This window comes from Ranitomeya variabilis, chromosome 7 (genome assembly GCF_051348905.1).
Source record: "Ranitomeya variabilis isolate aRanVar5 chromosome 7, aRanVar5.hap1, whole genome shotgun sequence".
In the NCBI taxonomy this organism is placed as follows: Eukaryota; Metazoa; Chordata; class Amphibia; order Anura; family Dendrobatidae; genus Ranitomeya; species Ranitomeya variabilis.
In genome coordinates, this window is record NC_135238.1 from 2,372,338 (window position 1) to 2,391,539 (window position 19,202).

Below are 19,202 nucleotides of genomic sequence, written 5' to 3' on the forward strand. Positions count from 1 at the left end.
TAGTGATGCTGGGGGCTGCCTTATGTTTTCTTAGGGATAGTGATGCTGGGGGCTGCCCCGCGGTTTGTTAGGGATAGTGATGCTGGGGGCTGCCCCGCGGTTTCTTAGGGATAGTGATGCTGAGGGCTGCCCCGCGGTTTCTTAGGGATAGTGATGTCTGGGACTGCCCTGTGTTTTCTTAGGGATAGTGATGCTGGGGGCTGCCTCGTGATTTCTTAGGGATAGTGATGCTGGAGGCTGCCTTATGTTTTCTTAGGGATAGTGATGCTGGGGGCTGCCCCGCGGTTTCTTAGGGATAGTGATGCTGAGGGCTGCCTCGTAGTTTCTTAGGGATAGTGATGCTGGGGGCTGCCCCGCGGTTTCTTAGGGATAGTGATGCTGGAGGCTGCCCCGCGGTTTCTTAGGGATAGTGATGCTGAGGGCTGCCTCGTAGTTTCTTAGGGATAGTGATGCTGGGGGCTGCCTCGTGGTTTCTTAGGGATAGCGATGTCTGGGGGCTGCCTCGTGGTTTCTTAGGGATAGTGATGCTGGGGGCTGCCTTATGTTTTCTTAGGAATAGTGATGCTGGGGGCTGCCCCGCGGTTTGTTAGGGATAGTGATGCTGGGGGCTGCCCCGCGGTTTCTTAGGGATAGTGATGCTGAGGGCTGCCCCGTAGTTTCTTAGGGATAGTGATGCTGGGGGCTGCCTTATGTTTTCTTAGGGATGGTGATGGTGGGGACTGGCCTGTGTTTTCTTAGGGATAGTGATGCTGGAGGCTGCCCCGCGGTTTCTTAGGGATAGTGATGCTGGAGGCTGCCTTATGTTTTCTTAGGGATAGTGATGCTGGAGGCTGCCCCGCGGTTTCTTAGGGATAGTGATGCTGGAGGCTGCCTTATGTTTTCTTAGGGATAGTGATGCTGGAGGCTGCCCCGCGGTTTCTTAGGGATCGTGATGCTGGGGGCTGCCCCGCGGTTTCTTAGGGATCGTGATGCTGGGGGCTGCCCCGCGGTTTCTTAGGGATAGTGATGCTGGGAGCTGCCTCGTGGTTTCTTAGGGATCGTGATGCTGGGGGCTGCCCCGCGGTTTCTTAGGGATAGTGATGCTGGGGGCTGCCTTATGTTTTCTTAGGGATAGTGATGCTGGGGGCTGCCTTATGTTTTCTTAGGGATGGTGATGGTGGGGACTGCCCTGTGTTTTCTTAGGGATAGTGATGCTGAGGGCTGCCCCGTAGTTTCTTAGGGATAGTGATGCTGGGGGCTGCCTTATGTTTTCTTAGGGATAGTGATGCTGGGGGCTGCCCCGCGGTTTCTTAGGGATAGTGATGCTGGGGGCTGCCCCGCGGTTTCTTAGGGATAGTGATGCTGGGGGCTGCCTTATGTTTTCTTAGGGATAGTGATGCTGGGGGCTGCCCCGCAGTTTCTTAGGGATAGTGATGCTGGGGGCTGCCCCGCAGTTTCTTAGGGATAGTGATGCTGGGGGCTGCCCCGCGGTTTCTTAGGGATAGTGATGCTGGAGGCTGCCTTATGTTTTCTTAGGGATAGTGATGCTGGGGGCTGCCCCGCGGTTTCTTAGGGATAGTGATGCTGGAGGCTGCCCCGCGGTTTCTTAGGGATAGTGATGCTGGGGGCTGCCCCGCGGTTTCTTAGGGATAGTGATGCTGGAGGCTGCCCCGCGGTTTCTTAGGGATAGTGATGCTGGAGGCTGCCTTATGTTTTCTTAGGGATAGTGATGCTGGAGGCTGCCCCGCGGTTTCTTAGGGATAGTGATGCTGGGGGCTGCCTTATGTTTTCTTAGGGATAGTGATGCTGGAGGCTGCCCCGCGGTTTCTTAGGGATAGTGATGCTGGAGGCTGCCTTATGTTTTCTTAGGGATAGTGATGCTGGAGGCTGCCCCGCGGTTTCTTAGGGATAGTGATGCTGGGGGCTGCCTTATGTTTTCTTAGGGATGGTGATGGTGGGGACTGCCCTGTGTTTTCTTAGGGACAGTGCAGGGAAGCACAGCGCCGGGGGACGGACACCGGAATGTAAGTATGTGGTGTTTGTTTTTTTTACGTTTACGCTGGTAACCAGGGTAAACATCGGGTTACTAAGCGCAGGGCCGCGCTTAGTAACCCGATGTTTACCCTGGTTACCAGTGAAGACATCGCTGGATCGGTGTCACACACACCGATTCAGCGATGTCTACGGGAGATCCAGCGACAAAATAAAGTTCTGGACTTTCTGCTCCGACCAACGATGGCACAGCGGGATCCTGATCGCTGCTGCCTGTCAAACTCAACGATATCGCTATCCAGGACGCTGCAACGTCACGGATCGCTAGCGATATCGTTCAGTGTGAAGGTACCTTTAGGGCCAGTGATGTTGGGTGCTGGCCCGTGGTTTCTTAGGGATAGTGATGTCTGGGGCTGTCCCGTGGTTTCTTAGGGATGGTGATGCTGGGGGCTGTCCCGTGGTTTCTTAGGGATGGTGATGCTGGGGGCTGGCCCGTGGTTTCTTAGGGCCAGTGATGTTGGGGGCTGGCCCGTGGTTTCTTAGGGCCAGTGATGTTGGGGGCTGGCCCGTGGTTTCTTAGGGCCAGTGATGTTGGGGGCTGGCCCGTGGTTTCTTAGGGCCAGTGATGTTGGGGACTGCCCTGTGGTTTATTAGGGATAGTGATGCTGGGGGCTGGCCCGTGGTTTCTTAGGGCCAGTGATGTTGGGGGCTGCCTCGGTTGTACCTGCAGTAGTTGTGGTCTCCGAGCCCCATCTCCCCAGATGGATCAGACTGCGCATTGTAGCGGTGATGGACGGTCTGGTTCCAGTACAGACAAGGAATCATTTCGGCTCCGGCGCGGCTCATCGACCCCCGGTAATCTCTACCATTTACTGTAAAACACTCAGACAGCTCTGAAAGGAAAGGATCTAATAATAATAATCATCTTTATTTATTATATAAGATATTCCACAGCGCTTTACAGTTTGCACACGTTATCTTCTCTGTCCCCGATGGAGCTCACAATCTAAATTCCCTATTGGTATGTCTTTGGAATCAGACAAAGATCGAGCGCAGCAGTCACCAGACAGGACATTAGAGCGTCAGTAAGAGCTGTGTACTGTAAGAGCGGTCACACTATACACTGCGTGCAGAATTATTCGGCAAGGTGTATTTTGATCACAAGATACTTTTTATACATGATGTCCTACTCCAAGCTGTTCAGGCTGAGAGCCAACTACCAGTTAAGTAAATCCGGTGATGTGCATCTCTGTAATGAGGAGGGGAGTTGTCTAATGACATCAGAACCCTATATAAGGTGTGCGTAATTATTAGGCAACTTCCTTTCCTTTGGCAAAATGGCTCAGAAGAGAGATTTGATGGCTCTGAAAAGTCCACAATTGTGAGATGTCTTGCAGAGCGATGCAGCAGTCTTGAAATTGCCAAACTTTTGAGGCTTGATCACCGAACAATCAAGCGTTTCATGGCAAATAGCCAACGGGGTCGCAAGAAGCGTGTTGGGCAAAAAAGGCGCAAAATAACTGGCCATGAATTGAAGAAAATCAAGCGTGAAGCTGCCAAGATGCCATTTGCCACCAGTTTTGCCATATTTCAGATCTGCAACGTTACTGGAGTAACAAAGAGCACAAGGTGTGCGATACTCAGGGACATGGCCAAGGTAAGGAAGGCTGAAAAACGACCACCTGTGAGCAAGGAACATAAGATAAAACATCAAGACTGGGCCAAGAAATATCTTAAGACTGACTTTTCAAAGGTTTTATGGACTGATGAAATGAGAGTGACTCTTGATGGGCCAGATGGATGGGCCAGAGGCTGGATCAGTAAAGGGCAGAGAGCTCCACTCAGACTCAGACGCCACAAGGTGGAGGTGGGGTACTGGCATGGGCTGGCATCATCAAAGATGAACTTGTGGGACCTTTTCGGGTTGAGGATGGAGTGAAGCTCAACTCTCAGACCTACTGCCAGTTTCTGGAACACAACTTCTTCAAGCAGTGGTACAGAAAGAAGTCGGTATCGCTCAAGAAAGACAGGATTTTCATGCAGGACAATGCTCCATCACATGCCTCCAACTACTCCACAGCGTAGCTGGCCAGTAAAGGTCTCAGAGAAGAATAAATAATAACATGTCCCCCTTGTTCACCTGATCTGAACCCCATAGAGAACCTGTGGTCCCTCATAAAATGTGAGATCTACAGGGAGGGAGAACAGTCCACCTCTCGGAGCAGTGTCTGGAGGCTGTGGTGGCCGCTGCACGCAATGTTGGTGGTAAACAGATCAAGCAACTGACAGAATCTATGGATGGAGGCTGCCGAGTGTCATCATAAAGAAAGGTGGCTATATCGGTCACTCATTTTTGGGGGTTTTGTTTTTGCATGTCAGAAATGTTTATTTCTAAATTTTGTGCAGTTATATTGGTTTACCTGGAGAAAATAAACAAGTGAGATGGGAATATATTTGGTTTTGATTAAGTTGCCTAATAATTCTGCACAGTAATAGTTACCTGCACAAACATATCCTCCTAAGATAGCCAAATCTAAAAAAACAACAAAAAAAACACTCCAGCTTCCAAAAATATTAAGCTTTCATATTTCTGAGTCTTTTGGGTTGATTGAGAACATAGTTGAATAATAAAAATAATCCTCTAAAATACAACTTGCCTAATAATTCTGCACACACTATAGAGCTCTGTACTGTAAGGGCGGTCACACTATAGAGCTCTGTACAGTAAGAGCGGTCACACTATAGAGCTCTGTACAGTAAGAGCGGTCACACTATAGAGCTCTGTACTGTAAGAGCGGTCACACTATAGAGCTCTGTACTGTAAGAGCGGTCACACTATAGAGCTGTGTACTGTAAGAGCGGTCACACTATAGAGCTCTACTGTAAGAGCGGTCACACTATAGAGCTGTGTACTGTAAGAGCGGTCACACTATAGAGCTCTGTACAGTAAGAGCGGTCACACTATAGAGCTCTGTACTGTAAGAGCGGTCACACTATAGAGCTCTGTACTGTAAGAGCGGTCACACTATAGAGCTGTGTACTGTAAGAGCGGTCACACTATAGAGCTCTGTGCTGTAAGAGCGGTCACACTATAGAGCTGTGTACTGTAAGAGCGGTCACACTATAGACCTCTGTACTGTAAGAGCGGTCACACTATAGAGCTCTGTACTGTAAGAGCGATCACACTATAGAGCTGTGTACTGTAAGAGAGGTCACACTATAGAGCTCTGTACTGTAAGAGCGGTCACACTATAGAGCTCTGTACTGTAAGAGCGGTCACACTATAGAGCTCTGTACTGTAAGAGAGGTCTCACTATAGAGCTCTGTAAGAGCGGTCTCACTATAGAGCTCTGTAAGAGCGGTCACACTATAGAGCAGTGTACTGTAAGAGCGGTCACACTATAGAGCTCTGTACTATAAGAGCGGTCACACTATAGTGCCCTGTACTGTAAGAGCGGTCACACTATAGAGCTCTGTACTGTAAGAGCGGTCACACTATAGAGCTGTGTACTGTAAGAGCGGTCACACTATAGAGCTCTGTACTATAAGAGCGGTCACACTATAGTGCCCTGTACTGTAAGAGCGGTCACACTATAGAGCTCTGTACTGTAAGAGCGGTCACACTATAGAGCTCTGTACTGTAAGAGCGGTCACACTATAGAGCTCTGTACTGTAAGAGCGGTCATACTATAGAGCTGTGTACTGTAAGAGAGATCACACTATAGAGCTCTGTACTGTAAGAGCGGTCACATTATAGAGCTCTATACTGTAAGAGCGGTCACACTATAGAGCTCTGTACTGTAAGAGCGGTCATACTATAGAGCTGTGTACTGTAAGAGAGATCACACTATAGAGCTCTGTACTGTAAGAGCGGTCACACTATAGAGTTCTGTACTGTAAGAGCGGTCTCACTATAGAGCTGTGTACTGTAAGAGCGGTCACACTATAGAGCTCTGTACTGTAAGGGCGGTCACACTATAGAGCTCTGTACTGTAAGAGCGGTCACACTATAGAGCTCTGTACTGTAAGAGCGGTCACACTATAGAGCTCTGTACTGTAAGGGCGGTCACACTATAGAGCTCTGTACTGTAAGAGAGGTCACACTATAGAGCTCTGTACTGTAAGAGCGGTCACACTATAGAGCTCTGTACTGTAAGAGCGGTCACACTATAGAGCTCTGTACTGTAAGAGCGGTCACACTATAGAGCTGTGTACTGTAAGAGCGGTCACACTATAGAGCTGTGTACTGTAAGAGCGTTCACACTATAGAGCTCTATACTGTAAGAGCGGTCACACTATAGAGCTGTGTACTGTAAGAACGATCACACTATAGAGCTCTGTACTGTAAGAGCGGTCACACTATAGAGCTGTGTACTGTAAGAACGGTCACACTATAGAGCTGTGTACTGTAAGAGAGGTCACACTATAGAGCTGTGTACTGTAAGAGCGTTCACACTATAGAGCTCTATACTGTAAGAGCGGTCACACTATAGAGCTGTGTACTGTAAGAACGATCACACTATAGAGCTCTGTACTGTAAGAGCGGTCACACTATAGAGCTCTGTACTGTAAGAGCAGTCACACTATAGAGCTCTGTACTGTAAGAGCGGTCACACTATAGAGCTATGTACTGTAAGAGCGGTCACACTATAGAGCTCTGTACTGTAAGAGCGGTCACACTATAGAGCTCTGTACTGTAAGAGCGGTCACACTATAGAGCTCTGTACTGTAAGAGCGGTCACACTATAGAGCTCTGTACTGTAAGAGCGGTCACACTATAGAGCTCTGTACTGTAAGAGCGGTCACACTAGAGCTCTGTACTGTAAGAGCGGTCACACTATAGAGCTGTGTACTGTAAGAGCGGTCACACTATAGAGCTCTGTACTGTAAGAACGATCACACTATAGAGCTCTGTACTATAAGAGCGGTCACACTATAGAGCTCTGTACTGTAAGAGCGGTCACACTATAGAGCTGTGTACTGTAAGAGCGGTCACACTATAGAGCTCTGTACTGTAAGAGCGGTCACACTATAGAGCTCTGTACTGTAAGAGCGGTCACACTATAGAGCTCTGTACTATAAGAGCGGTCACACTATAGAGCTCTGTACTGTAAGAGCGGTCACACTATAGAGCTGTGTACTGTAAGAGCGGTCACACTATAGAGCTCTGTACTATAAGAGCGGTCACACTATAGAGCTCTGTACCGTAAGAGCGGTCACACTATAGAGCTCTGTACCGTAAGAGCGGTCACACTATAGAGCTCTGTACTGTAAGAGCGGTCACACTATAGAGCTCTGTACTGTAAGAGCGGTCACACTATAGAGCTCTGTACTGTAAGAGCGGTCACACTATAGAGCTGTGTACTGTAAGAACGGTCACACTATAGAGCTCTATACTGTAAGAGCGGTCACACTATAGAGCTCTGTACTGTAAGAGCGATCACACTATAGAGCTCTGTACTGTAAGAGCGGTCACACTATAGAGCTCTGTACTATAAGAGCGGTCACACTATAGAGCTCTGTACTGTAAGAGCGGTCACACTATAGAGCTGTGTACTGTAAGAGCGGTCACACTATAGAGCTCTGTACTGTAAGAACGATCACACTATAGAGCTCTGTACTATAAGAGCGGTCACACTATAAAGCTCTGTACTGTAAGAGCTGTCACACTATAGAGCTGTGTACTGTAAGAGCGGTCACACTATAGAGCTGTGTACTGTAAGAGCGGTCACACTATAGAGCTCTGTACTGTAAGAGCGGTCACACTATAGAGCTCTGTACTGTAAGAGCGGTCACACTATAGAGCTGTGTACTGTAAGAGCGATCACACTATAGAGCTGTGTACTGTAAGAGCGGTCACACTATAGAGCTCTGTACTGTAAGAGCGGTCACACTATAGAGCTGTGTACTGTAAGAACGATCACACTATAGAGCTCTGTACTGTAAGAGCGGTCACACTATAGAGCTGTGTACTGTAAGAGCGGTCACACTATAGAGCTCTGTACTGTAAGAGCGGTCACACTATAGAGCTCTGTACTGTAAGAGCGGTCACACTATAGAGCTCTGTACTGTAAGAGCGGTCACACTATAGAGCTCTGTACTGTAAGAGCGGTCACACTATAGAGCTCTGTACTGTAAGAGCGGTCACACCATGGAGCTCTGTACTGTAAGAGTGTTCACACTATAGAGCTCTGTACTGTAAGAGCGGTCACACTATAGAGCTCTGTACTGTAAGAGTGGTCACACTATAGAGCTCTGTACTGTAAGGGCGGTCACATTATAGAGCTCTGTACTGTAAGAGCGGTCACACTATAGAGCTCTGTACTGTAAGAGCGGTCACACTATAGAGCTCTGTACTGTAAGAGCGGTCACACTATAGAGCTCTGTACTGTAAGAGCGGTCACACTATAGAGCTGTGTACTGTAAGAGCAGTCACACTATAGAGCTCTATACTGTAAGAGCGGTCACACTATAGAGCTGTGTACTGTAAGAGCAGTCACACTATAGAGCTCTGTACTGTAAGAGCGGTCACACTATAGAGCTCTGTACTGTAAGAGCGGTCACATTATAGAGCTCTGTACTGTAAGAGCAGTCACACTATAGAGCTCTATACTGTAAGAGCAGTCACACTATAGAGCTCTGTACTGTAAGAGAGGTCACACTATAGAGCTCTGTACTGTAAGAGCGGTCACACTATAGAGCTCTGTACTGTAAGAGCGGTCACACTATAGAGCTGTGTACTGTAAGAGCGGTCACACTATAGAGCTCTGTACTGTAAGAGCAGTCACACTATAGAGCTCTGTACTGTAAGAGCGGTCACACTATAGAGCTGTGTACTGTAAGAGCGGTCACATTATAGAGCTCTGTACTGTAAGAGCGGTCACACTATAGAGCTGTGTACTGTAAGAGCGGTCACACTATAGAGCTCTGTACTGTAAGAGCGGTCACATTATAGAGCTCTGTACTGTAAGAGCGGTCACACTATAGAGCTCTGTACTGTAAGAGCGGTCACACTATAGAGCTCTGTACTGTAAGAGCGGTCACATTATAGAGCTCTGTACTGTAAGAGCGGTCACACTATAGAGCTCTGTACTGTAAGAGCGGTCACACTATAGAGCTCTGTACTGTAAGAGCTGTCACACTATAGAGCTCACACATTTCTGGGGTTCGGCCGCTGCTCATTTCCAGGTGAGATTAGTGCCCCCGTAACTGCAGAGTGACCTAAATAGACCCGAAATCCCAGCACTCATCCCACATGAAAGGGGTCCTAGGCAGGAGCATCCGCTGAAACATGTCGAGACCCCGAGGCAGAAACCAGATGTAGGCAGAGGACAAGGAGAGATTAGACAGATGAGTAACCCATTCATGACCGACGCTGCAAATCACACACCTGGAGTAGAAAGCTCCGACATAACAGGAACCACAAGTCCCAGCAGCCACACCAGCATCTTCCTCAATGTAGAGAGGTCACAGAGACTAGGTCAGTATAGACGAACATCCAGGAAGACCCTCAAACTGCTGAGACTGACCTGCGGTGTAGACCCCCAAGAATGTAGTATGGAGAGTGCCAACAAGAGGCTCACTGGTGAGTCCCCCACGTGCAGAGGCTCGCCGGTGAGAGACCCCTTGTGCAGAAGCTCGCCGGTGAGAGACCCCTCGTGCGGAGACTGCTCTCTTTGTGAGTCAGTGGCGCATGCAGGATCTCTTATACCGAGAGCCGCAGCTGCAGGCGACTCGTGTCTGTACCCGTCCTCTGCACCTGACGGAAGTTGTCTCACCGCTACCTGCAGGTGGGACGTGTGCATCAGCTGGGGTCTCCAAATTGCACTACATCACTCCTATTACACTGCACAAACACATTAATACAGAGGAAAGTATGTGCCCCCCACATCCACCTCCGGGGGCTTCTCTGTTCTCATCTACATCCATAGACATTAATATGGAGAAAGTATGTGCCCCCCACATCCTCCTCCGGGGGCTTCTCTGTCCTCATCTACATCCATAGACATTAATATGGAGAAAGTATGTGCCCCCCACATCCTCCTCCGGGGGCTTCTCTGTTCTCATCTACATCCATAGACATTAATATGGAGAAACCATTCCTTTTGTGTCCAAACCGACAATGACACAGCATCGACATACATGATCCATTAAGGAGAAACCCTAAGTCAGTGTTCCCCAAGTCCAGTCCTCAAGAGCCCCCATCAGGTCATGTTTTGAGGATTTCCTTAGTATTGCACAGGTCACTGAATGCTTGCCTGTCCAGATGATGCAATTATCACCTGTGCAATACTAAGGAAATCCTGAAAACATGACCTGTTGGTGGCTCTTGAGGATCGGACTTGGGGAACACTGCCCTAAGTCAAGCAGTATTGTCAGAGGTGCCGTGGATTCGGTTATGATCTCGGCAGTGCACATCCCAAGAGTGGATAACTGGGCTTATGATTTTCTCAGCTGAGAGGGTCCCTGAACTAATCAGTCTCCCATGGCATTCGTCTCCTTTGAGGGATTCCCGATGTCGACCTGATAGGGTCCAGTCTAAATCACAAAATTCCTCGTGTCGCCTCCAGATCATGTGTCACGCTACTAATTGGCAATGACGTTTTGGTAATTCCTTGGCCTCAGTTCTCCCTCCTGTACTCATTCCCGCTCTTGCCAACGATCTCCAGGATGGTCAAGAATAGGAAGACAGAGGGAGTAGCCATCATTCTCATCGCCTCTGAAGGCCCTGGTACACAGAAGTAATCAATGTCCTCACAGGCACTCTGTAGAAACTCCCGGAACTTCCAGACCTTCTCTCGCAGGGTGCTCTATTCCACCAGAATTCTCAGTCGCTGCATTTAACGGCATGGATGTTGAGGCTGCAGTTCTGAGATGAGCCATTTCCTCCAATTGGGTGTTTACACGATGTTCTGAGCTAGGAAGTCTTCCCATTCTCGCATTTCCCACTACTAGTAGAAAGTGTTTTTCCGCTGGTGCGTAACTAATCAGACCTCACCAATGGTCTTCCATCTGCTTTCCATTTTGTCCTTCCTACATTTGGGCCTGGAGCCTGGGCTGTCATTCAGTTGTTTCAAGAGGCAGCTGTCAGCCCCTTCTATCCCTTTTCCAAAGATTATAGTTAGTGCTGAGCGAATATACTCGTTACTCGAGATTTCTCCAAGTATTTGTTAGTGCTCGGAGATTTAGTTTTCATTGCTGCAGCTGAATGATTTACATCTGTTAGCCAGCTTAAGTACATGTGGGGATTCCCTAGCGACCAGGCAACCCCCACATGTGCTTATGCTGGCTAACAGCTGTAAATCATTCAGCTGAGGTGAGGAAAACTAAATCTCCGAGCACTAAAAAAATACTCAAAGGACCCCCGAGCATGCTCGAGAAATCTCGAGTAGAGTATATTGGCTCAGCGCTAATTATAGCGTCTCGCCTGCATATAAAAACACAGCGGGGGCAGGGCCAGAGCCAACCACCGAGGTATGGTAAGAAGCAGACCACAACACAGAGAACCAAAATGGTGGTGGCCACAGAGCTTCCACCCTCCTCACAAAAGCCAAACAGGAAAGCAATGATCAGCTAACACGGCATCCAACAGAAGACATAGGCAAAGCCAAGAAGAGCACCACCTGCCCCAATGTGACGAGTGTCATTATGGGGGCTATCAGGTCTGTGGTGGGGCCTGGCAGTTCACAGAGTCCCCTATTCTCCTGGACACCACTATCCTGGCATGGGCTCAGCCTGGGCACCTCCGGCATTGCACAGCTTTTTGGTCACGTATGACTTTTCTGGGTAACATAGGGAGGATGTGACAAAGTTTTCTTACATACTGCTATGAACGCTGTGATATTCTGGCCACGGGTCCTGTGATCCTATAGGACAAAGACTCCATCACATGGATCATACCATTCAACAGTGTGGGGTGAGAACACATACAGTCACTAACCCAATCATCTGAAACAGGGGTCTCAGAACGCTGCCCACACTTAGCGCCTACCATCATATTATGGGGCATCGCTATCACATCTACATGCTCCAGGCCTATTTCTTCTGACAGCGGAAGACACGCCACAAGCGTCAGTTTGTGCTACTCACAGGATTGTCCGACACATTGCTTCAACCCCTCATTCATGAGAGCAGGACTAGGTCAGGTGGTTTTCGTAAAGTGATTGAGGACATCAAACAAGGATTCCACAATTTTTGGAGGTCACCATAAGTATAATCTGTACACGTGTAGTTTATCAACAGGTGGCGCTGTTTATTTCATCATCGCAGACAATAGAGCTTCCCTGCGATGCAGCGGTCAGACCTCCCAACAGCTAGTTATCAGTGTGAGGGCAGGCTGGCGACACGGCTAGTCCTCGCCAGAGCTGGCCTCGTCCCCCGACACGGCTAGTCCTCGCCAGAGCTGGCCTCGTCCCCCGACACGGCTAGTCCTCGCCAGAGCTGGCCTCGTCCCCCGACACGGCTAGTCCTCGCCAGAGCTGGCCTCGTCCCCCGACACGGCTAGTCCTCGCCAGAGCTGGCCTCGTCCCCCGACACGGCTAGTCCTCGCCAGAGCTGGCCTCGTCCCCCGACACGGCTAGTCCTCGCCAGAGCTGGCCTCGTCCCCCGACACGGCTAGTCCTCGCCAGAGCTGGCCTCGTCCCCCGACACGGCTAGTCCTCGCCAGAGCTGGCCTCGTCCCCCGACACGGCTAGTCCTCGCCAGAGCTGGCCTCGTCCCCCGACACGGCTAGTCCTCGCCAGAGCTGGCCTCGTCCCCCGACACGGCTAGTCCTCGCCAGAGCTGGCCTCGTCCCCCGACACGGCTAGTCCTCGCCAGAGCTGGCCTCGTCCCCCGACACGGCTAGTCCTCGCCAGAGCTGGCCTCGTCCCCCGACACGGCTAGTCCTCGCCAGAGCTGGCCTCGTCCCCCGACACGGCTAGTCCTCGCCAGAGCTGGCCTCGTCCCCCGACACGGCTAGTCCTCGCCAGAGCTGGATTCGTCCCCGGACAGGTCTGGCACTGGGAACCTTAAAATGGCCGCGACTCCTGTCAGCTGGTTCAGTTCTGGTAAGAGAAAAGTGTCCCAGAAACCAATCCATTGTGGTATAAGCTACTGCTGCCACCACTGGTCATGTCCGCCACCGGTCCCAACCACTGAAGGCCACTTACGTTCTCCGGAGACGTGTAAACTGGAGAAAATTCTGAGAGAAAATGGAGAGAGAGGTGAGTCAATCTGTGAAAGGCAAGAGGGCAGGAGACACAGTTGCTTGCTGTTCTCACCTCACCGTTCCTCCGTTCTCCCTCACACCATCAACAAGTCTCACATAACGGCTGCGAGTCGCCACGTCCTGATGTCTGTGGAAGAACTGCAGAGTCAGAATGGGACAGACACCGCGGTAGGGGGCGAGAGGGGCGCTGCAGAAGATAGACAGCGCAAAGGGGGGGAGGAGGGGCGCCGCAGAAGACAGACAGTGCGAGGGGAGAGAGGGGCGCCACAGAGGACAGACAGCGCCACTGGGGAGAGGAGGGGCGCCGCAGAGGACAGACAGCGCCAGGGGGGAGAGGAGGGGCGCCGCAGAGGACAGACAGCGCCAGTGGGGAGAGGAGGGGCGCCGCAGAGGACAGACAGCTCCAGGGGGGAGAGGAGGGGCGCCGCAGAGGACAGACAGCGCGAGGGGAGAGAGAGGGGCGCCGCAGAGGACAGACAGCGCCAGGGGAGAAAGAGGGGCGCCGCAGAGGACAGACAGCGCGAGGGGAGAGAGAGGGGCGCCGCAGAGGACAGACAGCGTGAGGAGAGAAAGAGGGGCGCCGCAGAGGACAGACAGCGCGAGGGGGGAGAGGAGGGGCGCCGCAGAGGACAGACAGCGCCAGGGGGGAGAGGAGGGGCGCCGCAGAGGACAGCGCCAGGGGGGAGAGGAGGGGCGCCGCAGAGAACAGACAGCGCCAGGGGGGAGAGAAGGGGCGCTGCAGAGGACAGACAGCGCCAGGGGGGGAGAGAGGGGCGCCGCAGAGGACAGACAGCGCCAGGGGGGAGAGAGGGGTGCCGCAGAGGACAGACAGCGCCAGGGGGGAGAGAGGGGTGCCGCAAAGGACACACAGCGCCAGGGGAGAGAGGAGGGGCGCCGCAGAGGACAGCGCCAGTGGGGAGAGGAGGGGCGCCGCAGAGGACAGACAGCGCCAGGAGGGAGAGGAGGGGCGCCGCAGAGGACAGACAGCGCCAGGGGGGAGAGGAGGGGCGCCGCAGAGGGCAGACAGCGCCAGGGGGGAGAGGGGTGCCGTAGAGGACAGACAGCGCCAGGGGGGAGAGGGGCGCCGCAGAAGACAGACAGCGAAGGGGGGAGAGGGGCGCCGTAGAGGACAGACAGCGCGAAGGGGGGCGCCACAGAGGACAGACAGCGCGAGGGGGGAGAGGGGTGCCGTAGAGGACAGACAGCGCGAGGGGGGGGGGGGGGGGAGGGGCGCTGCAGAGTCCTGGGTACCTGAAGAGCTCGTCAGTCACCAGCAGGGTGTCGATGGCCAGCGCCTCATTCGCTCGCTCAACGTGTTTAATCCTAAAAGACATAACATGGCAGGATTATCTGCAGTGAGGATGGTGGGAGATATATTAGAGGGGCAGCGGCTTGCTAGTGGTGTTCTCTGCAGGGCAGGGTGGGTGCCCCCTGTACCCAGTGCCAGGGACGAAGGTGTGGCACCAATGACGAGGATCTGCAGGTGCTGATACCCTGGGGGGATGCAGAAATCTCTGTCATGACCCGACCTGCACGGCTGAGATAAGGGCTTCTGGCAGAGACAGTAGGAGACGGGCGAGGCAGGAGGCGCAGGGGACTGTAATGTGAATATAAAAATGGCTATTTTGAGTCCATTTTGAAATATAGAGAATGCACTTAGGCCATTACAGAGCAGCATTTCTTGTCCTACATTTACAGACAGACATTGATCATTGTGACACAATCTTTTACAGACAGACATTGATCATTGTGACACAATCTCTAAGGGTACCGTCACACATTGAAATTTCCATCGCTACGACGGTACGATTCGTGACGTTCTAGCGATATCGTTACGATATCGCTGTGTCTGACACGCTACTGCGATCAGACACCCTGCTGAGAATCGTACGTCGTAGCAGATCGTTTGGAACTTTCTTTCGTCGCTTGATCACCCGCTGACATCGCTGGATCGTTGTGTGCGACAGCGATCCAGCGATGTCTTCGCTTGTAACCAGGGTAAACATCGGGTAACTAAGCGCAGGGCCGCGCTTAGTAACCCGATGTTTACCCTGGTTACAAGCGTAAACGTAAAAAAACAAACCGTACATACTCACCCGTCGGTGTCCTTCAGGTCCCTTGCCGTCTGCTTCCTGCTCTGAGTGCCGGCCGGAAAGTGAGAGCAGATCACAGCGGTGCTGCGCTCTGCTCTCACTGTACGGCGGCACTCAGAGCAGGAAGCAGACGGCAAGGGACCTGAAGGACACCGACGGGTGAGTATGTACTGTTTGTTTTTTTACGTTTACGCTTGTAACCAGGGTAAACATCGGGTTACTAAGCGCGGCCCTGCGCTTAGTTACCCGATGTTTACCCTGGTTACCCGGGGACTTCGGCATCGCTCCAGCGCCGTGATTGCAACGTGTGACCGCAGTCTACGACGCTGGAGCGATGATTATACGACGCTGCGACGTCACGAATCGTGCCGTCGCAGCGATGAAAATTTCAATGTGTGACGGTACCCTTACAGACAGACAATGCTCATTGTGACACAATCTCTTACAGACAGACAATGCTCATTGTGACACAATCTCTTACAGACAGACAATGCTCATTGTGACACAATCTTGAGAACTGTTTATTTATTGTCTGAAGACCTTTCAGTTCACAAACAGTTCTATGTTTCTGTTTACTATTGTAAAACATTAAGGTTTATTTAACCTCTGTCTGTGGTAGTTTTATCTAACCCTTGTGGGCTTTTATGTATATGGGTTTATGGCCCATTGTCTGATGTATGACTGATATCTCGGTCTCATCCTATCTTGAAAGCTGGCCACTTGAAGGGCAGGGTGACACCAAATGAAACATAGCGCACATCACTATATAAGGCCAGAGAAACATGACTAAGACAGAAGCATAAGCTGGTGTAACTGTACTTACACGTGTACAGTGTTGTGATACCTGCATAATTGGGGACGCCCGTGCAGTGTTGTGAGTTTTCCAGGGGGGTTCTCTGTCTTGGTGTTGCTTCTCTGATTTTCCAGACGGATAATGTTTAAAAGCCCCTTGGTGACGGATGATGTGAGTATATGTACTTAATCATTATATGTATTTAATCCTTATATGTACTTTGTCTCATAAAATATACTAATGTTTATGCGATCATACTATCCAATCATATTATTCCTTTAATTTTGTATTTTGAAATAAAATTGCGTTATATCGCAAGTAGTAGCCTTCTTTAAAGCCGTATCCGAACCTTAGTGTTAAAAACTTGGCAATACATAATTGGCGTAGTCGGCAGGATACGCAGAAGGCTCAGAAGTTTATAATATTAGCAGGACTCTGTGGGATAGTGTGATATTGTGTAAAACATGCCTCTCTTTAAGAAAAAGGTGGCGGTGAGTGAGTCTATTGAGATTCCAGGTTGGGAACAGGCTCCTTATCATATTTTGGCAACCAAGTGGTCGCACAGTGCTGGTTTGGGTGAAGCACGGGACAAATGTTTGAAGGATGCTGAACCTGCGGATGTTGTTGCTTACAGAAAGTGAAAGTGGAGAAAGGTAAAGAGTTGGGCGCTATTGCTAGGCGCGGATGGATATCGTTGTCTGCATATAGAAAACAGCATGAGGAAAGAATACGTATGGTAACAAAAGTCCAGAAATTGGAAAAACAGTTGTGTGAGGCCCAGAATGCATTGGTTAGAGCACAATGTCAGAATAAGTTATTAATGGACAGATAGCAGAAGAGGCTGCCGTACGTGTAGCAGAGTATAAGTGCAGAAAGAGGCGACGGAAGGTGAATAAAAGCAAAGTAGCTTTGGCCATAGCCAAAGCAGGGATACAGTGGGACCCTGATCAGTGGGATGGTGATGTGTGGAATTCAACTGACTCTGAAAACATCACCGATCCCGAGTCTGAGGAGGAACATTTCTATGGGAAGAGGGAAATTGATCCTCCTCTTAACCCAGTGAAAGCTCATCCTATATATCGGAGACGGATTGTAGAGACAGCGACAGGTAGACGGAATGAGAACGATGTAGAGGATACAGTCAGCAGGAGCTTAATGACCTTCATGATCGCTTTTCTCAAAAGTCAAATGAATCCCTGGTAGCTTGGGCAGTCAGATTATGGGAGATGGGGGCTCATGGAGTCCAGGTGGACGCTGTGGATACTCAGTCCTGAGCCTGTAGTGAAGGAGGCATTCCGTACCTTGATAATCCAGCGACCAATGTGGTGTGTAGTATGCTTGATGTTGTGGCTATGGCATTGCGGCATAAATACCCATCTGAGGGGGACTGGCCGAACAATGAAAAACCATGGTTTACGTTAAAAGATTGTGCTCAGAGGTTGAAGGAGGAGGTCATGAAAAATGCTATTTCAGCAAACACCTATGATGATTATATGCAAGTTGTTGTAAGTGTATCTGTTAGAAATCGTATCATTAGAAATGCCCCTCCAGCTTATAAACATGTCATGATGACGCTAATGGTAAATCAGACTGGGAAAACAATCGCCAGTACATTGGAGGCAATTCAACAGTTAGGGGATCTGGGAGATTGGGGTCCCAAACAGAAGGGTAATATTCCCGCTGAAGAGCAGCATGATGAGGTAAAAAGTAATTACAATCCTAGGACCCGTATTACACGGAAATATATGTTTAGGGCCTTAATAAAGGATGGCGTCCACAGGGATAAAATAGATGGGATTGGTACTGACGAGATGTGGAAATTGTATCAAAAGAGAGGAATTAATAAAAAGTCAGGTGTGTCACATAATGAAAAGGTTACAGTAAAAGATTCTGAATCTCCACTGTGGGGGCCAGAGAGGACACGGGGAGAGAGAGAGAGAGGGCCAGACAGGACACGGGGAGAGAGAGAGGGCCAGAGAGGACACGGGGAGAGAGAGAGGGCCAGACAGGACACGGGGAGAGAGAGAGAGGGCCAGAGAGGACACGGGGAGAGAGAGAGAGAGAGAGAGAGGGCCAGAGAGGACACGGGGAGAGAGAGAGAGAGGGCCAGAGAGGACACGGGGAGAGAGAGAGAGAGAGGGCCAGAGAGGACACGGGGAGAGAGAGGGCCAGAGAGGACACGGAGAGAGAGGGAGGACCAGAGAGGACACGGGGAGAGAGAGGGCCAGAGAGGACACGGGGAGAGAGAGAGAGGGCCAGAGAGGACACGGGAGAGAGAGAGAGAGAGAGAGGGCCAGAGAGGACACGGGGAGAGAGAGAGAGAGGGCCAGAGAGGACACGGGGAGAGAGAGAGAGAGGGCCAGAGAGGACACGGGGAGAGAGAGAGAGAGAGGGCCAGAGAGGACACGGGGAGAGAGAGGGCCAGAGAGGACACGGAGAGAGAGGGAGGACCAGAGAGGACACGGGGAGAGAGAGGGCCAGAGAGGACACGGGGGAGAGAGAGAGAGGGCCAGAGAGGACACGGGGAGAGAGAGAGAGAGAGAGAGGGCCAGAGAGGACACGGGGAGAGAGAGAGAGAGAGGCCAGAGAGGACACGGGGAGAGAGAGAGAGAGAGAGAGAGGAGAGAGAGAGAGAGAGAGAGAGAGAGGGAGAGAGAGAGAGAGAGAGAGAGGGCCAGACAGGACACGGGAGAGAGAGAGAGGGCCAGAGAGGACACGGGGAGAGAGAGAGGGCCAGACAGGACACGGGGAGAGAGGGCCAGAGAGGACACGGAGAGAGAGAGAGGGCCAGACAGGACACGGGGAGAGAGAGAGAGGGCCAGAGAGGACACGGGGAGAGAGAGAGAGGGCCAGAGAGGACACGGGGAGAGAGAGAGAGGGCCAGAGAGGACACGGGGAGAGAGAGAGAGGGCCAGAGAGACACGGGGAGAGAGAGAGAGGGAGAGAGAGAGAGAGAGAGGGCCAGAGAGGACACGGGGAGAGAGAGAGAGGGAGAGAGAGAGAGAGGGCCAGAGAGGACACGGGGAGAGAGAGAGAGGGAGAGAGAGAGAGAGAGAGAGGGCCAGAGAGGACACGGGGAGAGAGAGAGAGGGCCAGAGAGGACACGGGGAGAGAGAGAGAGGGCCAGAGAGGACAC

The 19,202-nt window shown here is 51.1% G+C and overlaps 2 protein-coding genes across 2 annotated transcripts in view; both read right to left on the reverse strand.

The window, feature by feature from the left end:
• KREMEN2 (kringle containing transmembrane protein 2) overlaps positions 1-9,656 on the reverse strand; it is a 28,270-nt gene extending 18,614 nt beyond the window's left edge. The window contains exons 1-2 of the mRNA XM_077273650.1: positions 9,362-9,656; positions 2,696-2,864 (exon numbers count right to left, since the gene is read on the reverse strand). Of these exons, the coding sequence (XP_077129765.1) occupies positions 2,696-2,864; positions 9,362-9,419 (227 nt within the window). The 5' untranslated portion in view covers positions 9,420-9,656. The remainder of the gene's footprint in view (positions 1-2,695; positions 2,865-9,361) is intronic.
• A 2,543-nt stretch (positions 9,657-12,199) lies between these two features.
• PELO (pelota mRNA surveillance and ribosome rescue factor) overlaps positions 12,200-19,202 on the reverse strand; it is a 14,480-nt gene continuing 7,477 nt past the window's right edge. The window contains 5 exon segments of the mRNA XM_077273651.1: positions 12,200-12,319; positions 12,622-13,016; positions 13,122-13,153; positions 13,233-13,307; positions 14,432-14,503. Of these exon segments, the coding sequence (XP_077129766.1) occupies positions 12,928-13,016; positions 13,122-13,153; positions 13,233-13,307; positions 14,432-14,503 (268 nt within the window). The 3' untranslated portion in view covers positions 12,200-12,319; positions 12,622-12,927.